The sequence below is a fragment of the Apodemus sylvaticus genome, chromosome 1, assembly GCF_947179515.1.
Source record: "Apodemus sylvaticus chromosome 1, mApoSyl1.1, whole genome shotgun sequence".
In the NCBI taxonomy this organism is placed as follows: Eukaryota; Metazoa; Chordata; class Mammalia; order Rodentia; family Muridae; genus Apodemus; species Apodemus sylvaticus.
Window position 1 is genome coordinate 85,944,745 of NC_067472.1, and position 16,766 is coordinate 85,961,510.

At 43.4% G+C, this 16,766-nt stretch overlaps 1 protein-coding gene across 1 annotated transcript in view; it reads left to right on the forward strand.

Moving 5' to 3' along the window:
* The window catches only part of Dnah3 (dynein axonemal heavy chain 3), a 171,495-nt gene that overhangs the window by 120,092 nt on the left and 34,637 nt on the right, over positions 1 to 16,766 (forward strand). The window contains exons 43-50 of the mRNA XM_052175029.1: positions 230 to 409; positions 3,676 to 3,799; positions 3,895 to 4,051; positions 4,324 to 4,467; positions 7,522 to 8,188; positions 9,447 to 9,612; positions 10,087 to 10,303; positions 13,175 to 13,357. Coding sequence (XP_052030989.1) covers positions 230 to 409; positions 3,676 to 3,799; positions 3,895 to 4,051; positions 4,324 to 4,467; positions 7,522 to 8,188; positions 9,447 to 9,612; positions 10,087 to 10,303; positions 13,175 to 13,357 — 1,838 coding nt within the window. The remainder of the gene's footprint in view (positions 1 to 229; positions 410 to 3,675; positions 3,800 to 3,894; positions 4,052 to 4,323; positions 4,468 to 7,521; positions 8,189 to 9,446; positions 9,613 to 10,086; positions 10,304 to 13,174; positions 13,358 to 16,766) is intronic.

Sequence of the window (16,766 nt, forward strand, 5' to 3'; positions counted from 1 at the left end):
CCATGTATCTTTTAGTCATGATGGGCAGATATTTCAAGAAGATAGCAAACTCTAAACCCAAGAAAGCCCTTTCCCATCTGGTCAGGATGTCTACTGACTGGATCTTCAATGGTAGTAGGGTCACTGGAAACTGAGACTTTCTCACGAAGGAAACAGTCATTGGTGACCCCTGTAAAACCAAAATATCCTATAAACTCACAGTGTGTGTAACTGTGGCTTCCTTCTGCAGATGATCTCAACATGCCAGCCAAAGAGGTGTATGGAGCCCAGCCTCCCATCGAGCTGCTGAGACAATGGATTGACCATGGCTACTGGTTTGATAAGAAAGACACGAACAGGCTGGACATTGTGGATGTTCTGCTTGTGACTGCCATGGGTCCCCCTGGTGGAGGAAGGAATGACATCACTGGTATGTCTAGGAAGAGGTTTATTCTTCTCTCTACACCCACCCCCAGCAGTGGATCTGGATGAATTGGTTCAGTTCAGGGCCTTCTGACAGGAGAGCTTGTGCAGTGTGTGAGAGCTGGGAAGATTTGGGTTAGCTCCAGACTTCATGCTAGAAGTTGTGTGCAGAGGGGTGGGAAGATGACAAGAGTCTGGTGAGGAATTTTGTCTATTCATCAAAAAGGGGGATACCACGTGAAAGGGGAGCTATAGGGTTGCATTTGCCTCGGATCTGAGCACAGCAAAGTTCTAAGGCACTTGACTCTATAGGGAGCTTCTTATATTACTATTTTCAAACAGGAGTGTGTTCTAGAACCCACAGTAACGAGCAGTTCAAGTTCAGTCACAAACAGAATCTCTGAAAAGCTTCTAGCATAGAACCCAGCACTCACAACTGTTGGGAATGTGTGTGGTCGCATGAGATCAAGCAACGGCTCCAGTGAGAGCATCCAGGTTCCATGGGTGTGCAGGGAATGCCAGGACGAGGCAGTTACGTGGCTTTGTGGGGTGCTCTACTCTGGACTCCGTCCTCTCAGGAAGCTAAGACGATCTGATGAGTTAATGTCTTAATTTTTATCCAGGAGTCTGGAAAAATGAAAAGAATCTAGGGTTGTCACTTGATTTAAAAAAAAAAAAAAAAAAAAAAAAGCCGAGTCACTCCTGTTAGCTGTGAGAGAGGTTGCTGAGTCACCTTCATGGTTGGCAAGAGCAATCTTGTTTCTATTGTAATCCATCTCTGTCAGGGAATGATTATACTTCAAATATACCAATGTTTTTAGAGAGTTTTTTTAATTGTATGTGTATGAGTTTTTTGCTTATATGTATGTGTATCTGTGAACTGATTTTATTTCTTGTGCCTGTGGAGGCTAGAAGAGAACACCAGATCCCCTGGAACTGAAGTTATGGATAGTTGTAAATTTCCATCTGAGTGCTAGAGACCAAACCTGAGTCTTTCCCAAGAGTAGTAAGTACCCTTAACTACTGAGCCATCTCTCTAGTCCCTAATGCCAGATTTTAGTGAACTTATATTTAGTAAGAAACCAATAACCTAGCCTATAATTAACAGCTATTAACATTCAGATGGAGAGATCTGAAGGTCAAGGCAATGTATTATGGTTATTGGGAGCACAACGATTGAGAAGATGGCAACAAATAGCCAGTTTGTCTAACACAGAGAACGCATGAATTTATGTTAAGTACTATTTATTTTTTCATAAAAATGCTGAATGATGTCCTCAAAATCACATACCTAGCAATGGCTATGGATCAGCACTGTAGAAAATCTAAGACTACCTCTACATGCATACATATACACATATATATGTACATACAGCTATGTACAAGTACACACATGAACACACACATACACACAAAGGTGGAAAGAGATTAAAAAACAAAAAGAAGGTGCCCAACATTAACCTCTGGTTTACACACAAGTAGCACTCACATACATAATCACTTCACACATGAACACAAGAATACTAAACACAGATACCTATTCACACGTATACAGGATTGCCAAAAATGCGTATATGCATCCATTCTTGAACACATACATGCCAAACAAACATACACACATATATGAACACATGCATAACAAATACACAGAGCCACACAAAAAATCAGTCTGTTATGTTTTAACAAGATACACACATACACATGTGTGTATTTTAACTTTTTATTATTTATTCTTATATGTATGGGTGTTTTTTTCTACATGTATGCCTGTGTGACAGGTGCAGACAGTGCCTGGGGAGTCAAGAAAAAGGCATTGGATGCTTTAAGACTGGAGTTACAGATAGATGTGAACCCAATACGGGTGCTGGGAATCGAATGTGGGTCCTTTGGAGAAAAGAGTCATTGCTCTTAACCACTGAATGAATTCTCAAGACTTTATATGTACACTTTTATATGTATGCTCACATACATATAATTACATGTGTGTAGGCAATACATAGTGATACATAATTTACATGTGTATTATTTTATATATATGAAAAGCTGAGGAGGAATTTTGGGAAACTGCAGCAGTAACGGCACTGCAAGCTTTGTGCAAATCCATGTACAAGTGCAAACAACCGGAAGACAAAACTCTAAAACCTTATTAAATAATAGTTATAGTGAGTCTAGTTTACAGGGACCCAATTCTCAAAATGCTAATAGTTAGTAACAAACCCCAGACAGCCACAAGACCTGAAAACTGTCTGCACATGTGCAAGAGAAAGCAGGAGGAAGTGATGGAACTCAGGCCTAAGAAGGGTGGGTTAGTGGGGGTCTAGAAAAGGGGAAATCATTGAAATGTAAATAAAAAATTTATCGAATAAAAAAAAGGAAAAAAAAGAAGGGTGGGTTAGTAAGTGGTGGTTAACTTGGGAACAGAGAGAAGTCAATGAAGGAGATGCTGTCTACTATATATATTATGTATGTATACATAATATACATAATAAAAGCTAAAATATATTAATTTTTTGGCTATTCTACACTAATCAAGTATTTCCTTTAGTTTTTTTTTTAAATAATGTTGTAGGGCTAAAGAGATATATTCAGTTAAGAGTATAAGAGCAGAGGTCCTGGATTCAATTTCCAGCACCCTTGTTGGGCAGTTTACAGCTGCTTGCAACTCCAGGGGATCCACTACCCTCTTGTGGAGTCCTTAATCACCAGCATTCATGCACAGAGCCATACACAGATGCACATAGAAACACATAATTACAAAGTAAGAATACTGGCCTCTCTTTCAGAGGATCTGGCTTTGATTCCCAGCACCCACACGATTGCTCACAACCATCTGGAACTCTAGTTAGTAGGAATCCTGTGTCCTCTGTCTGCAGGCCATTATGTAATGCCCTGCTACACACTCCTGGGCATACACATAAAATAAGTAAGACACATTCCTAAATAAGTAAATAAAAGTGAAATCTTAAAATTAAAAGCCATCTTGTGTGCCAGAGTTAGCATCCTTTCTGCAGACCAGGCATTTGTCTGTGTGTGTACTGAGCAAGTCACTTGTGGCCACTGAACACATCCTATGTGGTCAGTGAAACTGAGGAAGCCTATTCTTGATGTCATAGCTAATATTAAGTGTAAATACTGTGGCTGGAGGCTGACATGTTGGACCGCAGAACTGTAGAACTTGAGAGCAGAGGGATATTGACTCTGCTCTCTCCCAGGTCACCAGGTCTGGAAAGTATGTGTGCAAACTTAAATGTCTATGTGTCTATGTGTTTCCAGGACGATTCACTCGCCATCTGAACATTGTTTCCATCAATGCCTTTGAAGATGAAATCTTAACCAAAATTTTCAGTTCTATTGCTGACTGGCATTTTGGGAAAGGGTTTGATGTCATGTTCTTACGGTAAGAAGTTCCTGTGGCTTCCTGCTTATTGACCTGGGGGTGGTTCTCATTTCTACTTGACTATGTGACTGATCTGCCTCCCTTTTCCTCCTGAGGTATGGGAAGATGCTGGTCCAAGCAACCCAGACAATTTACAGAGCTGCAGTGGAGAACTTCTTACCAACTCCCTCCAAATCCCATTATGTCTTTAACCTTCGGGATTTCTCACGGGTGATCCAGGGAGTACTGCTGTGCCCCCATACCCACCTACAGGTCAGCTGTTACTGTTCCTGTCTCAAAAATCTGTTGGCAATATTCCTGGATCTGTTCTGATAGTGTACCTAGTATAAAAGGCTTTTATTAACTACAAACTCAATTCTCTGTGGTTTAGTACTGGCACAGTACTCTGGTTTAGCCTGGCATAGTACTTTCTATCCCTTGTCTAATTTATAACTCACATCGATCCCAAGATTTAGAGACTTTTTGATAATCATCATCACAAACACCATCCTTAATACATTCAAATGACTAACTCTGGTCTTTAGGATTTGGAAAAATTTATCCGGCTTTGGATCCATGAGGTTTACCGAGTCTTTTATGACCGTCTAATTGACAATGAAGACAGGCAGACTTTCTTTAACCTGGTGAAGGAAACCACCTCCAATTGCTTCAAACAGACCATGGAGAAGGTAAGCCTCATTCTAGAATCATCTGGCTTGAGAAATGGGCCCACACTAGCTTCAGACTCTAGACTCTACTCCAGGAAAGACCACCACTGCTTTTCTCCCTGGATCATGGAAAATGGCACACACATTGATCAGTTGACTTATCAGGTTTGGTTCCGAGAACCCACATCAGGCAGCTCACAATTACCTCTAACAAAAGCTCCAGGGGAGCTAATGCCTCCAACATATAAGTATTTGCACACACACGCACATACCCACACGTGGACACACATGAATAAACATCATTCAAAACAAAAGTAAGACTAATTTAACTTAAATTACATCCTAAGGCCGATTCATTTGGATTAGGGAAGGAACACATAAATTTTTATAATTTGACCAAGACCCCAGTAAAATTCAGGCAAAAAAATGTTTTTGTAAAAAATATAGTTGTGACATTTTCTTTTTCCTACTTTGAAAGTGATCTTAAACCTATATATTGGCATTTTATTTTGCTTTACTAAACAGCTATTTGTTTCTCTAGGGAAACTTGTCTTTTTGCTGCATCTAGAGGCCAAGCGCAGAGATACTTGCAAGTTCTCATATCAGGAGGAGAAAACAGCTAAGCATCCTACTCTAGGCAGGGTAGAGGGCAGGGACATCGCCCACACCTCTATTTAGTACAGGACCAACCATGGGGAAGTAATACCATCTGTCCACTGTCTTCTGTGGGGCCTTTAGAGCTGGCCATCAATATTTAGCAACTTAGGGGATAAAAGATTGGCCCACCCTTCCTCTTCATCTTGCTTCTCCTCCTTTTGTTGCTGTCCTTGGCTTGTTTCCTTGTTTGCTTTTCTAAAACAGAGTCTGGCCAGGCTGGAACATGTGACCCCCCTGACTCTGAGTCCTTGGTGTGTACACCACACCTGACTCCCACTTGTTTTCATTTTTTTTAATTTTCTTTTATATTTTTTAAACAAGTTACTTTTACTTCACAAGGATCCAGTGATTTTAAAGATAATAATAGGGAGCACTCCACAAACCTGCATGTCATCTTTGTGCAAAGGATGCCAATCTTCTCTGTGCTATTCCAGTATGTATGCTGCAAAAGTGAGTGCTCCTTTGTTATTAGTCTGTTTTGTTTCATTTTTAAAAAATATTATTAAATTTATTCATTCATTCACTTTACAACTCAATATCAGTCCTTCCTCTCATCCTAGTATCCCTTCACATAAGTCCTCCCTCCTTTCCCCTTAGAAGGGGAAGTCTCCCTCTGGGTGTCAACTTTCTCATATACACACCTAACCCATCCTCCAACTCCCACCCTCCGCCCCTCACCCCCACCCATCAAGGACTGCAGGACTAGGCACATCCTCTCCCCCTGAGTCCAGACAAGGCTGTCCATTTAAGGGTTTGGATCCACAGGCAAGCAAGTAGGCAACAGGCTCAGGGATAGCCCCTACTCCAGCTGTTTGGGAGACACCCAAGCTGAGATTCCTAGCAGTGGGGGATATGGATCCTAGGTGGCCACTTCCTGTAGCCAGGTAGGACTCCCAGTGGAAAGATAAGGGCAGCAACCCACCCACAAAGCCTTTGACCCAAAATGTGTCCTGCCTACAAGATGTGCAGGGACAAAGATGGAATAGAGTCTGAGGGAGCGGGCAACTAATAAGTGTTCCAAATTGAGACCTGTCCCATGGGCAAGAACCAATCCCCAGTAATAGTAATGATACTCCATCAGGCTTGGACACAGGGACCTAGCATAACTGTCTTTTGAGAGGCTCCACTCTAACAGTAGATGGAGCCCAGGGAGTCTTACTGAAGAGTTGGGAGAAAGATGGAGGGACCCAAAGAGGACAGGGACGCCATAGAAAACAAACAAAGTCAACTAACCTGGACCCTTGGGGGCTTCCAGAGACTGAATCACTAATCAAAAAATGAGCATGGGCTGAACCATGGCCCCTGCACATATGTAGCCAAAGAACAACTTGGTCTTCCTTTTGTTTTTTGTTTTGTTTTGTTGTTTTTATACAGAGTTCCACAATGTGGGCCTGACTAGCCTGGAGCTCACTTTGTAGACCAGACTGGCCTTGACCTCACAGAGATCTGCTTTTACTAATTTCTTTTGTTATGTGTATATGAGGCTGAGCTTTGTGGCATACTCCTTTAATTCCAGGAAGATCTCTGTGAGTTCAGACAGCTTAAGTCCAGGCTAGCCAGGGCTAACTCAGCAAAACTCTGCCTAAAAATAAACAAACGAAAACCTGTAGTCAGGGATGAGGAGTAGGTTCAGTGGTTAAAGGCACTTGCTGCTCTTCCAAAATTTGGCTCCCAGTGCCCACAGCAAGCGACTCACAACCTACAGCTCCAGGAACCTGACCCCCTCTTCTCACCTCTGAGATACCCACACGTGTGTGGCACATACATACAAATTAAAAACAATATGTTTATATGTATATATACTCATGTGTCGGTACATACATGTGAGTCTGGTGCCCTCTTTTTCTTTTTTCTTTTTTCTTTTTCCTTTTTCCTTTTTTTGTTTGGTTTTTTTTTTTTTTGTTGTTGTTTTGTTTTTTTTTTGAGACAGGGTTTCTCTGTGTAGCCCTGGCTGTCCTGGAACTCACTCTGTAGGCCAGGCTGGCCTCAAACTCAGAAATCCACCTGCCTCTGCCTCCCAGAGTGCTGGGATTACAGACGTGCGCCACCACCGCCAGGCTGAGTCTGGTGCCCTCAATGGTGAGAGGAGAGCATCAGCTCCCCTACAACTGAAGTTACAGACCATTGTGAGCTGTCTGATGTGAGTAGTGGGACCAAGATTTGAGTCCTCTATAGAGCTGCACATGTTCGTAACCACCCAGCCAGTTCTCTAGCCCCACTCACACCTGCATCCCTGTTCTTTCCGCAAACCATCACATCCACATATTATATTTAAATTGATTATATTTTATTGATGAGCCATGGATTGGAAGATGTGCTCAGGAAAAACAGTCATGTCTCCCTTTCCCTCTGTCCCTACACCCACAGCCAACCTGGGCCACAGGCACTGGGCCCAACAGACACTTATTCTTCCCACAGGTGCTCATCCACCTGTCACCTACTGGGAAGATAACTGATGATAACATCCGTAGCCTCTTCTTTGGGGATTTTTTGAAGCCAGAAAGTGACCAAAAGATCTATGATGAGATCATTGACCTGAAAGGACTCACGACAGTGATGGAATACTATCTGGATGAGTTCAACAGCGTCAGCAAGGCCCCCATGTCTTTGGTCATGTTCAAGTTTGCCATTGAGCACATCTCCAGGATCTGCAGAGTCCTGAAGCAGAACAAAGGTCACTTGCTCCTGGTGGGCATCGGGGGCAGTGGGCGGCAGAGTGCCACCAAACTGTCCACATTCATGAACTCCTATGAGTTATACCAGATTGAAATCACAAAGAATTACACCAACAGCGATTGGAGAGAGGACCTGAAAAAGATAATGCTGCAGTCAGGGGTGGCCACCAAGAGCACGGTGTTCCTCTTCGCGGATAACCAGATCAAGGACGAGTCTTTTGTGGAAGACATTAATATGCTTCTGAACACAGGTGATGTGCCCAATATTTTCCCAGCTGATGAGAAGGCTGAACTTGTGGAAAAGATGCAGACAGCAGCCAGGACGGAGGGAGAGAAGATCGAAGTCACTCCCCTGTCCATGTACAACTTCTTTGTTGAGAGAGTGAGAAAGAACCTTCACATTGTTCTTGGTGAGGAGCAGTTACATTCTGTCTGTCCTTGGTCCTCTGGAGTCATTAGGGTCTTCTCAATATCTCAAAGATAGTTTCCTTTACTGACCCCCAAACTGATCTATGCAAGGCACCAACCAGCACTCACAATCTGGACTTCCTCTGGCCACTGTCCTCAATCTTCACCCAGACAGTGTGTGTTGAAGCTATTCCAGTCTCTTCAGTTCTCTGACTTCTTTGAGAAAGATCACAGCTTAGCATATTATCTGGCACAGAACACCAGTGTTCTCTGTGACTGAAATGGAGATGTGCTTAATATGTACACAAAGCCAGGAGATGTGCCTAACATCCTCTTGTACTCACTTTTCTCTGTCCACGCTTCCTTCATGCTCAGTCACTGTTGTCTCAGATCTCACCCACGCTGTCCTTCCCCATCTCTGTTCTGGTTAATTCTAGACTGAGCCATTAATCCACAGTGCTTTTTTTTTTCTGTATTGCAGGCAAGATTGATAATGGGGAGGGCCTGGCGGTGGTGGTGCATGCCTGTAATCCCATCACTCTGGGAGACAGAGGCAGGCGGATTTTTGAGTTCGAGGCCAGCCTGGTCTACAGAGTAAATTCCAGGACAGCCAGGGCTATACAGAGTAACCCTGTCTCAAAAAAACCAAATCCAAAAACCAAAAAAAAAAAAAAAAAAGATTGATAATGGTGTGTGTGTGTGTGTACATACAAATTAAAATAACCACTTTCTGTTAGGATGGGAATCAAAGGACAAAACTTTCTTGACTGTATCTTTTAAGGCCATGTACCAAACTACCCCTGCATCCTGTACCCTCACGTCAAGCCAGACTCCTCCCAGCCGCATTGACCTCCACACTTCCACCTATGCACCATGCTTCCACCAAACAGTAAATAAACAATGAATGGAATTTGAGGTATAGAACCAAGTCTGTGGATGGACAGAGATGGGGTCAGAAACAAGCCCTGGGCAACTTCTTTGGGTCTCTAAATACGACTGCCTTTTTTAAAGCATCAATACAACAAATGGAACAAAGGGCTCTACCCCCACTAAGGGATCCAAAGGTACAATAGTGAATAAAGGAGATTAGTAAAACCGACTGTTACACTGCATTGAGATCCCATCATTAAAATGCCACAAGATTCCTCTGTTTCCAAGGCTCTCGTCATGGTTATTTACAACTACCTGGTAAACCTTTACCTTCTCTTTGCTTCTCCAAGCTTTTGTGGAAGGGAACTAACAGAGCCTATTTTTCATTAGCCATGAGTCCGATCGGGGATGCCTTCAGAACCCGCCTGAGAATGTTCCCTTCACTGATCAACTGCTGCACAATTGACTGGTTCCAGTCCTGGCCAACCGATGCCTTGGAGTTGGTGGCCAACAAATTCCTGGAGGATGTGGAGCTTGATGACCACATTCGGGCCGAGTAAGCTTTAGTTTCACTTCAACGCCCCAGGTTTTCCAGGCTGAAATCCCAGTCACCTCTGTGGCTCAGACTGTTAAGGACCCTCACAATCTGAGTTCAGTCTCCAGAACCTGCATGGGGGAAGGAGCAAACCAACTCCTGCAAGTTGTCATCTGACCACCATATGCATGCTATGGTAAGCACAGGCATGCATGTGTACACACAGACATATGGAAAATAAATAAATGCAACTAAAAAGTATTCTGCCCTCTGGAAGCTTTGTCAAACTGCCAAAAAATTGATAAGTCTTGCATAAACCCTGGCAATTCATAAAAGGGTCATCCCTCTCTCTTTGGTTCTGTTCACCCATTAGATTCTAGCAGGCCAGTCACTGTATGCACCTCTGGTGCCCTGATGTTCCTTACCAAAGCACTGCTAGATCTCCTCTTCTCTAGGAAGCTGGGTCCCAACTAACTCCTCTGATTTCCTTGGCAGGGTCGTCTCCATGTGCAAGTACTTTCAGGAGAGCGTGAAGAAGCTATCAGTTGATTACTACAACACACTTCTCAGACACAACTATGTGACCCCCACCTCCTACCTTGAATTAATCCTAACCTTCAAAACACTCCTGAATAGCAAGAGACACGAGGTGGACATGATGAGAAATCGCTACCTGGCAGGCTTGCAGAAACTGGAATTTGCATCTTCACAAGTAAGTGCTTCTATAGAACAGGGACAAAGAGCCAGGATATGCTGAGTGTGTAGAGATACAGAACATAAGACCGTAAGAACAGAAGAACGTAAGGGCATCAGATAAAGACAGGATCCAACCTCATTTAATTCATTTCCATCTCAGCTTTAGGTGGTCCTGTCTGTATTTAAGATTGCACTCTCTTGTTCATTGGTGGGGGTTTTAGTTTTGGCATTAACTGGGTCTCTCAAAATATCACCTAAGCTGAGCATGGTGGCACAAACCTTTAATCCTAGCACTCAGGAAGCAGAGGTGAATCTGAAGCAGAGATAAGTTCATGGACAGCTTGTATACAAAGTGAGTTCCAGACCAGCCAGGGCTACCTTGTATCAAAAAACAAACAAACAAAAACCTCTGTAACATAACATTTATCCTGACTGCAGCATACTGGTGCTCCCTTACAGTTAGGACCTCAACTGCAGTGTCTTTGTGAGACCTCGGGCAGGTGAAGAGCAGGGCTTTGTAAGGTTAGGCCTGGACTCAAATTGCAATGGTCTGACCTGTCAGTGTGCTGATATCACTCCACTGCTCTGGTCCTAGGTTTGCTGGGTCTAATGTTGAAAGCTTGTCCCTCTAGACAAGTAAGAGAAAACCATGTTGTTGGAGAGGCAGAAAAGGGATCTAAAATAGTCCAGATCTGAAAAGAAATGATCCCAGAGGTTAACATGCCATATCCTGCTACAAAGAAACTACTACACAGAGAGGCCAGATGACGTGCCCATGGTCATTCAGTGTGGTGATTAGTCATACCTGAACTACAACTCAAAGAAGTTTGACCCCAGAGCAGACTCCTGATCAGACTAGCCCACCATGGTCTGGTTTCCAATGTAGGCTCCTAGGGATAAAAGTACATGGAGAAAAATTCTAACTCTTCACTGGAAAAAAGAACTTGGTTTCCTAAAAAATTACAATCCTCTAAAAAGTGAGAGTTCCCCATCACTGAAGAAACTCAGACAGACCCAAAAGGATGCGTGGTAGAACTGTTTCCAAGGGTGTTAACTTTATAAGATGGCTGACCCAGAACCCTGGATACCACAAACCTGCGCTTCGTACAATTCTAGGGGTCAGGAAGGCAAGCTCAAGGTGATAGTAGATCCACTGGCCGGTGGGGGCTTTCCTCCCAATGAGACAGGAACCCTATGAGTTAATTTTTTTTTAAAAAGATTTATTCATTTATTTTATGTATATAAATGCTCTGTCTCCATATACACCTGCATGCCAGAAGAGGGCATCAGAACTCATTATTGATAGTTGTAAGCCACCATATGGTTGCTGGGAATTGAACTTGGGGAAAAGCAGCTGGTACTCTTAGCCACTGAGCCATCTCTACTGCCCATGATTTAATTTTTAATGTGTTGTGTGTGTGCATATATGGATATGCACACATGTGTGTGTTGGCACTCATATGCCACAATATTCATGTGGAGGTCAGATGACAAATTAATGGAATCAGGTTTACTTCTTACACTTTTCATTGATATATGCATATGGGAGCAGGGAGAGGGTGTGTGTGCTGCGGCCTGCGTATGGAAACCAGAGGACAGCTTGCAGGAATCTCTTTGTTCCTTGCACCCACAATGATTCTGGGTTAGAATTCAGGCTGTCAGGCTTGATGGTAAGAGATTTTACCCAATATTAGGCATCTTGCAAGCCCTCTCCTTCTGCCTTTACAGGGCTTCTGGGGAGTCTAACTCAGGTTGTCAAGCTGTATAGCAAGCCATCTTCCTTTCCCTGCTGAGCCATCTTCCTAGCCCGGAAAGTAACCTTGATGGGATTTTACATGGTAGAAAGGACAGGTCTCTTGTTTCTTCCTCTTACTAGGGATATTTATCCCATCTTGAGGCCCCCACTCACATAACCCTAATGACTTCCAAAGGTCTCATTGCCAAATATCATTATCTCTGAATTAAGCTTCAACATATACATTGGGAGATAAACATTCCCTCTGTGGCACTAAAAAAGGTAGCCTTGTGAGTGCCTTCCTGCTTAGCATGGTGGAACTCACCTGTAACCTCAAGACTCTTAGAGACTGGGGCTGGAGAATTAAGAGTTTCAGAGTCATACTATACTGTGAGTTGAAGGCTAGCCTGGGATCTCTCTCTCTCTCTCTCTCTCTCTCTCTCTCTCTCTCTCTCTCTCTCTCTCATGTGTTGAATCAAATTAAAAGTAGCTTTAGAACCCAGGGGCTATGGAAATGGACCAGGGGTAAAAACACTTACCACAAAAGTGTAAAGACAAAGTCCAGATTCTCAGAGCTCAAAGAAATGCCAGGTGTGCATAACAGCCCACCTATAGTCCCAGCAGGTAGGGGGCGGAGTCAGAGGATCTCTGCACCATGCTGGCAGCCAGATTAGTCAGATAGGCAACTCAACTTCTGTGTGACCCCCTCCTCAACAAATCTGCTAAGAAAGGCACCTAACATTAACCTCTAGCCTCCAAATGTGTACACACACACACACACACACACACACACACAGTGGCTTTTAATGGTTTTATGACTTGGTCTCTCTCTCCCCCTGTACCAGACCGTAGCCTAGAAACCTAATGAGGGAAGAAACCGTGTCTTTAACATTTTTGTTCACCATTGTGCACCTGTGCTTTGCACCACTCTTGAAAACGCAACACTCAGTGTGAACTCAGTAACTAAATGTTGAAAGATTTGGGACACAAAGACCAGCCAACAAACCTATGCCCAGCGACATGTCAAACCTGCCATCTTTCCTATCTGCATTTGCGCTGTGTTTCAGAACCAAGTCTGCTTTTCTCAACTTTTCATTTTTAGCACTGACACTGCATGATTCCATGGCTCTCCTGTCCCCTCTCCCTTGCTAGGTGGCTGTCATGCAGGTAGAGTTGACTGCCCTTCAGCCTCAGCTCATCCAAACCTCTGATGATACAGCGATGATGATGGTGAAAATTGAACTGGAGACAAAAGAAGCTGATGCCAAGAAACTTCTGGTGCAGGCAGATGAGAAGGAGGCTAATGCCGCTGCTGCCATCTCTCAGGCGATCAAGGTATGACCAGTCAGAGGTGCAGAGGGGCTTAAACTGCTAAATGTGTGTGACTGTGCCCACCTTATAAATGAGCCAAAGGAGTCTCTGAAAGGGCAAGTGAGTTTTCCAAATCTCCAATTAGAAGTTAGTGAAGAAAGTTCTTGGGCCGTCTGCTCTCTATCCCACTCTGAGTCAAAACTAGAACTCAGCATAATCTCATCTGTTAACTTTCCCCTTGTTCACTGTGCCCTGGCTGCAATAACCTTCTTGCTATTCCTTCCCCAGGGCCTTTGCACTGTTCTCTTTGCCTACCAATATTCCCATTCGCCGTCTTCTTCACCTCTGTCATATTTTTGTTCAGCTGTCCTTAACGTGTGTGTAGGTATGAAACAAATGGTTTGTGGATGGCAGAATATTGAACCTAGAGGGCCAGCCACATTTGTAGGCACTCCTGGTAATGTCTTGACAAGGGATCACCACACATTCGGATAGCAGAAGATAGCCTCATTAGCATTGGCAAGGCAGTTACAGAGGTCTCAGAGCACTCTCGGAAAGTGATTCCATTTGAGGATCACAGGCACCTAATGAATGACAGGTGTCAGTATCTAAGAGTTGCTAGCATTAGAGTCAGGGTAGGCTTCACAGAGCGGTAGGTCATTGGCAGGACTATATGCCAAAGCTTGGGACACCTAGGCTAAGGCATTTGTTCATGTGCCTTAAGGAATTAGTGAATTCCTTAGGGAATCCCTTCAGCCATTTTCAAGTATGAGTTTGAGCAAGAGGCAGCCTGTGTCTGGCCTCTGTCCTAAATAGGTCATGAGTCATTTTCTTGAAAAGTACAGGGCTTCCAATTGGCATCTCTCCAGTGAATCCTAAGACCTGACCTCTTGTAGATGTTTTTCAGAGGGTCTGATTCCCTCCCTGTTCTCAGAATTCACAATGAACACCATGTCCTGGATTGTGAAAGTTGGTTCACTTGCGGTCTTAGTGGCTCAGAAAGAAGACATAATAGAAACCATAAAATATAGCCACTTCCAGGTGCCAGGAACGAGATTCTAGAGGCAATTTGTCATTCTATGGTAAAATGATTATAATAGACACTCCTCACATTTAACACATATTTATTGAACACTTACTATGTTCTGGCTCAGTTTCAGTCAGGGGAAAGTAGGAATGAATGAGACAAATAAAATCCTTTTCCTTGTGGAGATTATATTCTCTGGTACTCATTCTCTTGAATCCTAAGAGCTCTTCAATATACTATGATACACATCACACAGAATTATTCCCACTTGACATAGGAAATCATGACACAAGATTTTTCCAAAGTTGCATGAGCACCAAGTGGCATGATTCAGACCTAGGGCTCTTTGACCCACAAACCATGGCATCTGACCATGAATCCAGAAGTTGCAGACTGGCATCTGGGGACCACATGTGTCCTGGGATGCACAGAAGATTTTGCTGACTCATTTTGAGGTAGGGTCTTGCTATGGAATCTAGACTGACCTTGAGCTAGGTCAAGCTCATGATCCTCCTGCCTCAGCTTCCTGAGTACTAGAATTGTACTCATTACAAAACCATACTCAAAGATGTTTTATTTTAGGTTAGAAATAGTTAATATTTAAAATGCAAGTAATTTCAAGTAAAAAGTCTGAAATTTTTGCTTTTCCTTAGGGGAAAAAATAATTAGGACTCTAGCAACATTGACTCTGCTCTCTTGAGATGTGCCCACCCTCAGGAGTAAGAAGCTGCCGACCTTTCCAGTTCTAGCCTCCCAGGCCCTATCCAGTTCAGTTCCTGCTCTCGCCTCAGTGCCCTGGCCCCTGGATTTGTGTGACTTTACAGCTCATTCATGATTCCATTATATAACCAGGCCAAAGTATACTGCCTACTCTGCTCCTTCCTAGCCTTGGTTTCTGCATCAACAGATTGAGGTTATTGAGGAAAATAAAAAGCAAAAAACCATGTGGACTGTAGAGATTTCTCAGTGTCTAAAAGCACTAGTTGCTCTAGGACAGGACCCACAAGATGGCTTACGTGCATCAGTAACTTTACTTCCTGGGGGCATCATCTAGCCTCCCCAGGCACCAGGCATATATGTGGTACACATATATACATACAGGAAAATACTCATACAGATAAATAAGTAAATACACAAATAAGTAAAGAGTACGTAAAGAGTGTGGCATGTGCCTGAGGTCCACATTAGTTGTTCTCTGAAACAGCTGCTCTTCCCCTCACTCAGTGTGCGAGCCTAGCGTCTCATCAAGAGGACCACCTGGAAGGGAACAGCCCAGCCAGGACCCTGCTCTGGGATGTCAGGGGAAGCAGCAAATCTGCAAAGTCGGGAGGGAGATTGAGCAATGTCATGGGGTTTATGAGGATCTGACAGGGACTTCTCACCACACCCTGGGCAATAAACCACCACCCTGGGTTTCAGTGGGAAGGGCAAGGTCTGATGTGGTGCCATCAGAGCCCAGATCCTGCAAGTCCTGAAGGTGAGTCAGGTGAAAGAACCACCCAGGGAGGAGATGGAAGAAACCCAGTCTTGCTCCACAGTTTCCCTGAGGCTTTTCTTGGACAGAGTTTCTTCTTGAAGATTTCAGGGCTGTGGTCTTTGTCCACATGAGGACTGCTACATTTCTCCATTCTTCTATGACTTCTAAAAATGGGAGCGTGTAGAGCACTGGACCTAACACACATGTCAGATGTCCCACAGAGCAAGAAGAATTTGTGCAGAAATGTGGAGACTGGAAGAGACGGAGATAGCTCCTGACACTCGATTCACGAGTACAGCAGTTTCTTGAGGTGGCAGGTTCTAGCCCTCAAGGCAAGTGTCTGCCATCCTGGCATCTGCATGACAAACACAGACTAGCCTTGACTGCCACATATATCCATCAAACGAAGAAACAACAAAAAATTAGTCACTTCTTCTTAGACTACTGTATCACATCCTTCCCTTAGTGAGGATAATCTTCCAAAGTTACTGCAGCATAGATTTCATTTCATCAAAATATACTTACTCAATATCTGATAGCCTCTGTGTCCCCTGGCTTGCTGACACTCAAGGGCCATTTTTAATTATAATCATACAATTATGGATCATCACAACACATGAAACTTTTTAAAATTCGATTTAGAGACCTTCCTTCTTGCCCCTGTCCACACATTGTATTATATGACACAATTACAGAATGATTGTGATTTTTCACAGAACCTTATTTTCTCTTAACATCTTACAGTGAATATTGTTCCAAAATATCTTTTAGACAGTATGTTTGGGAGTATGTGTGATATAGGCACTTGTTGTTGTATATGTACATTTTTGTGTATGTGTAGTCTATGTACTTGTTTTGTGGCTGTGTGTACATTTGTGTGTGTGTGTGTGTGTACTCATGTGTGATGTGTATGTGTAGTATGTGTTTGC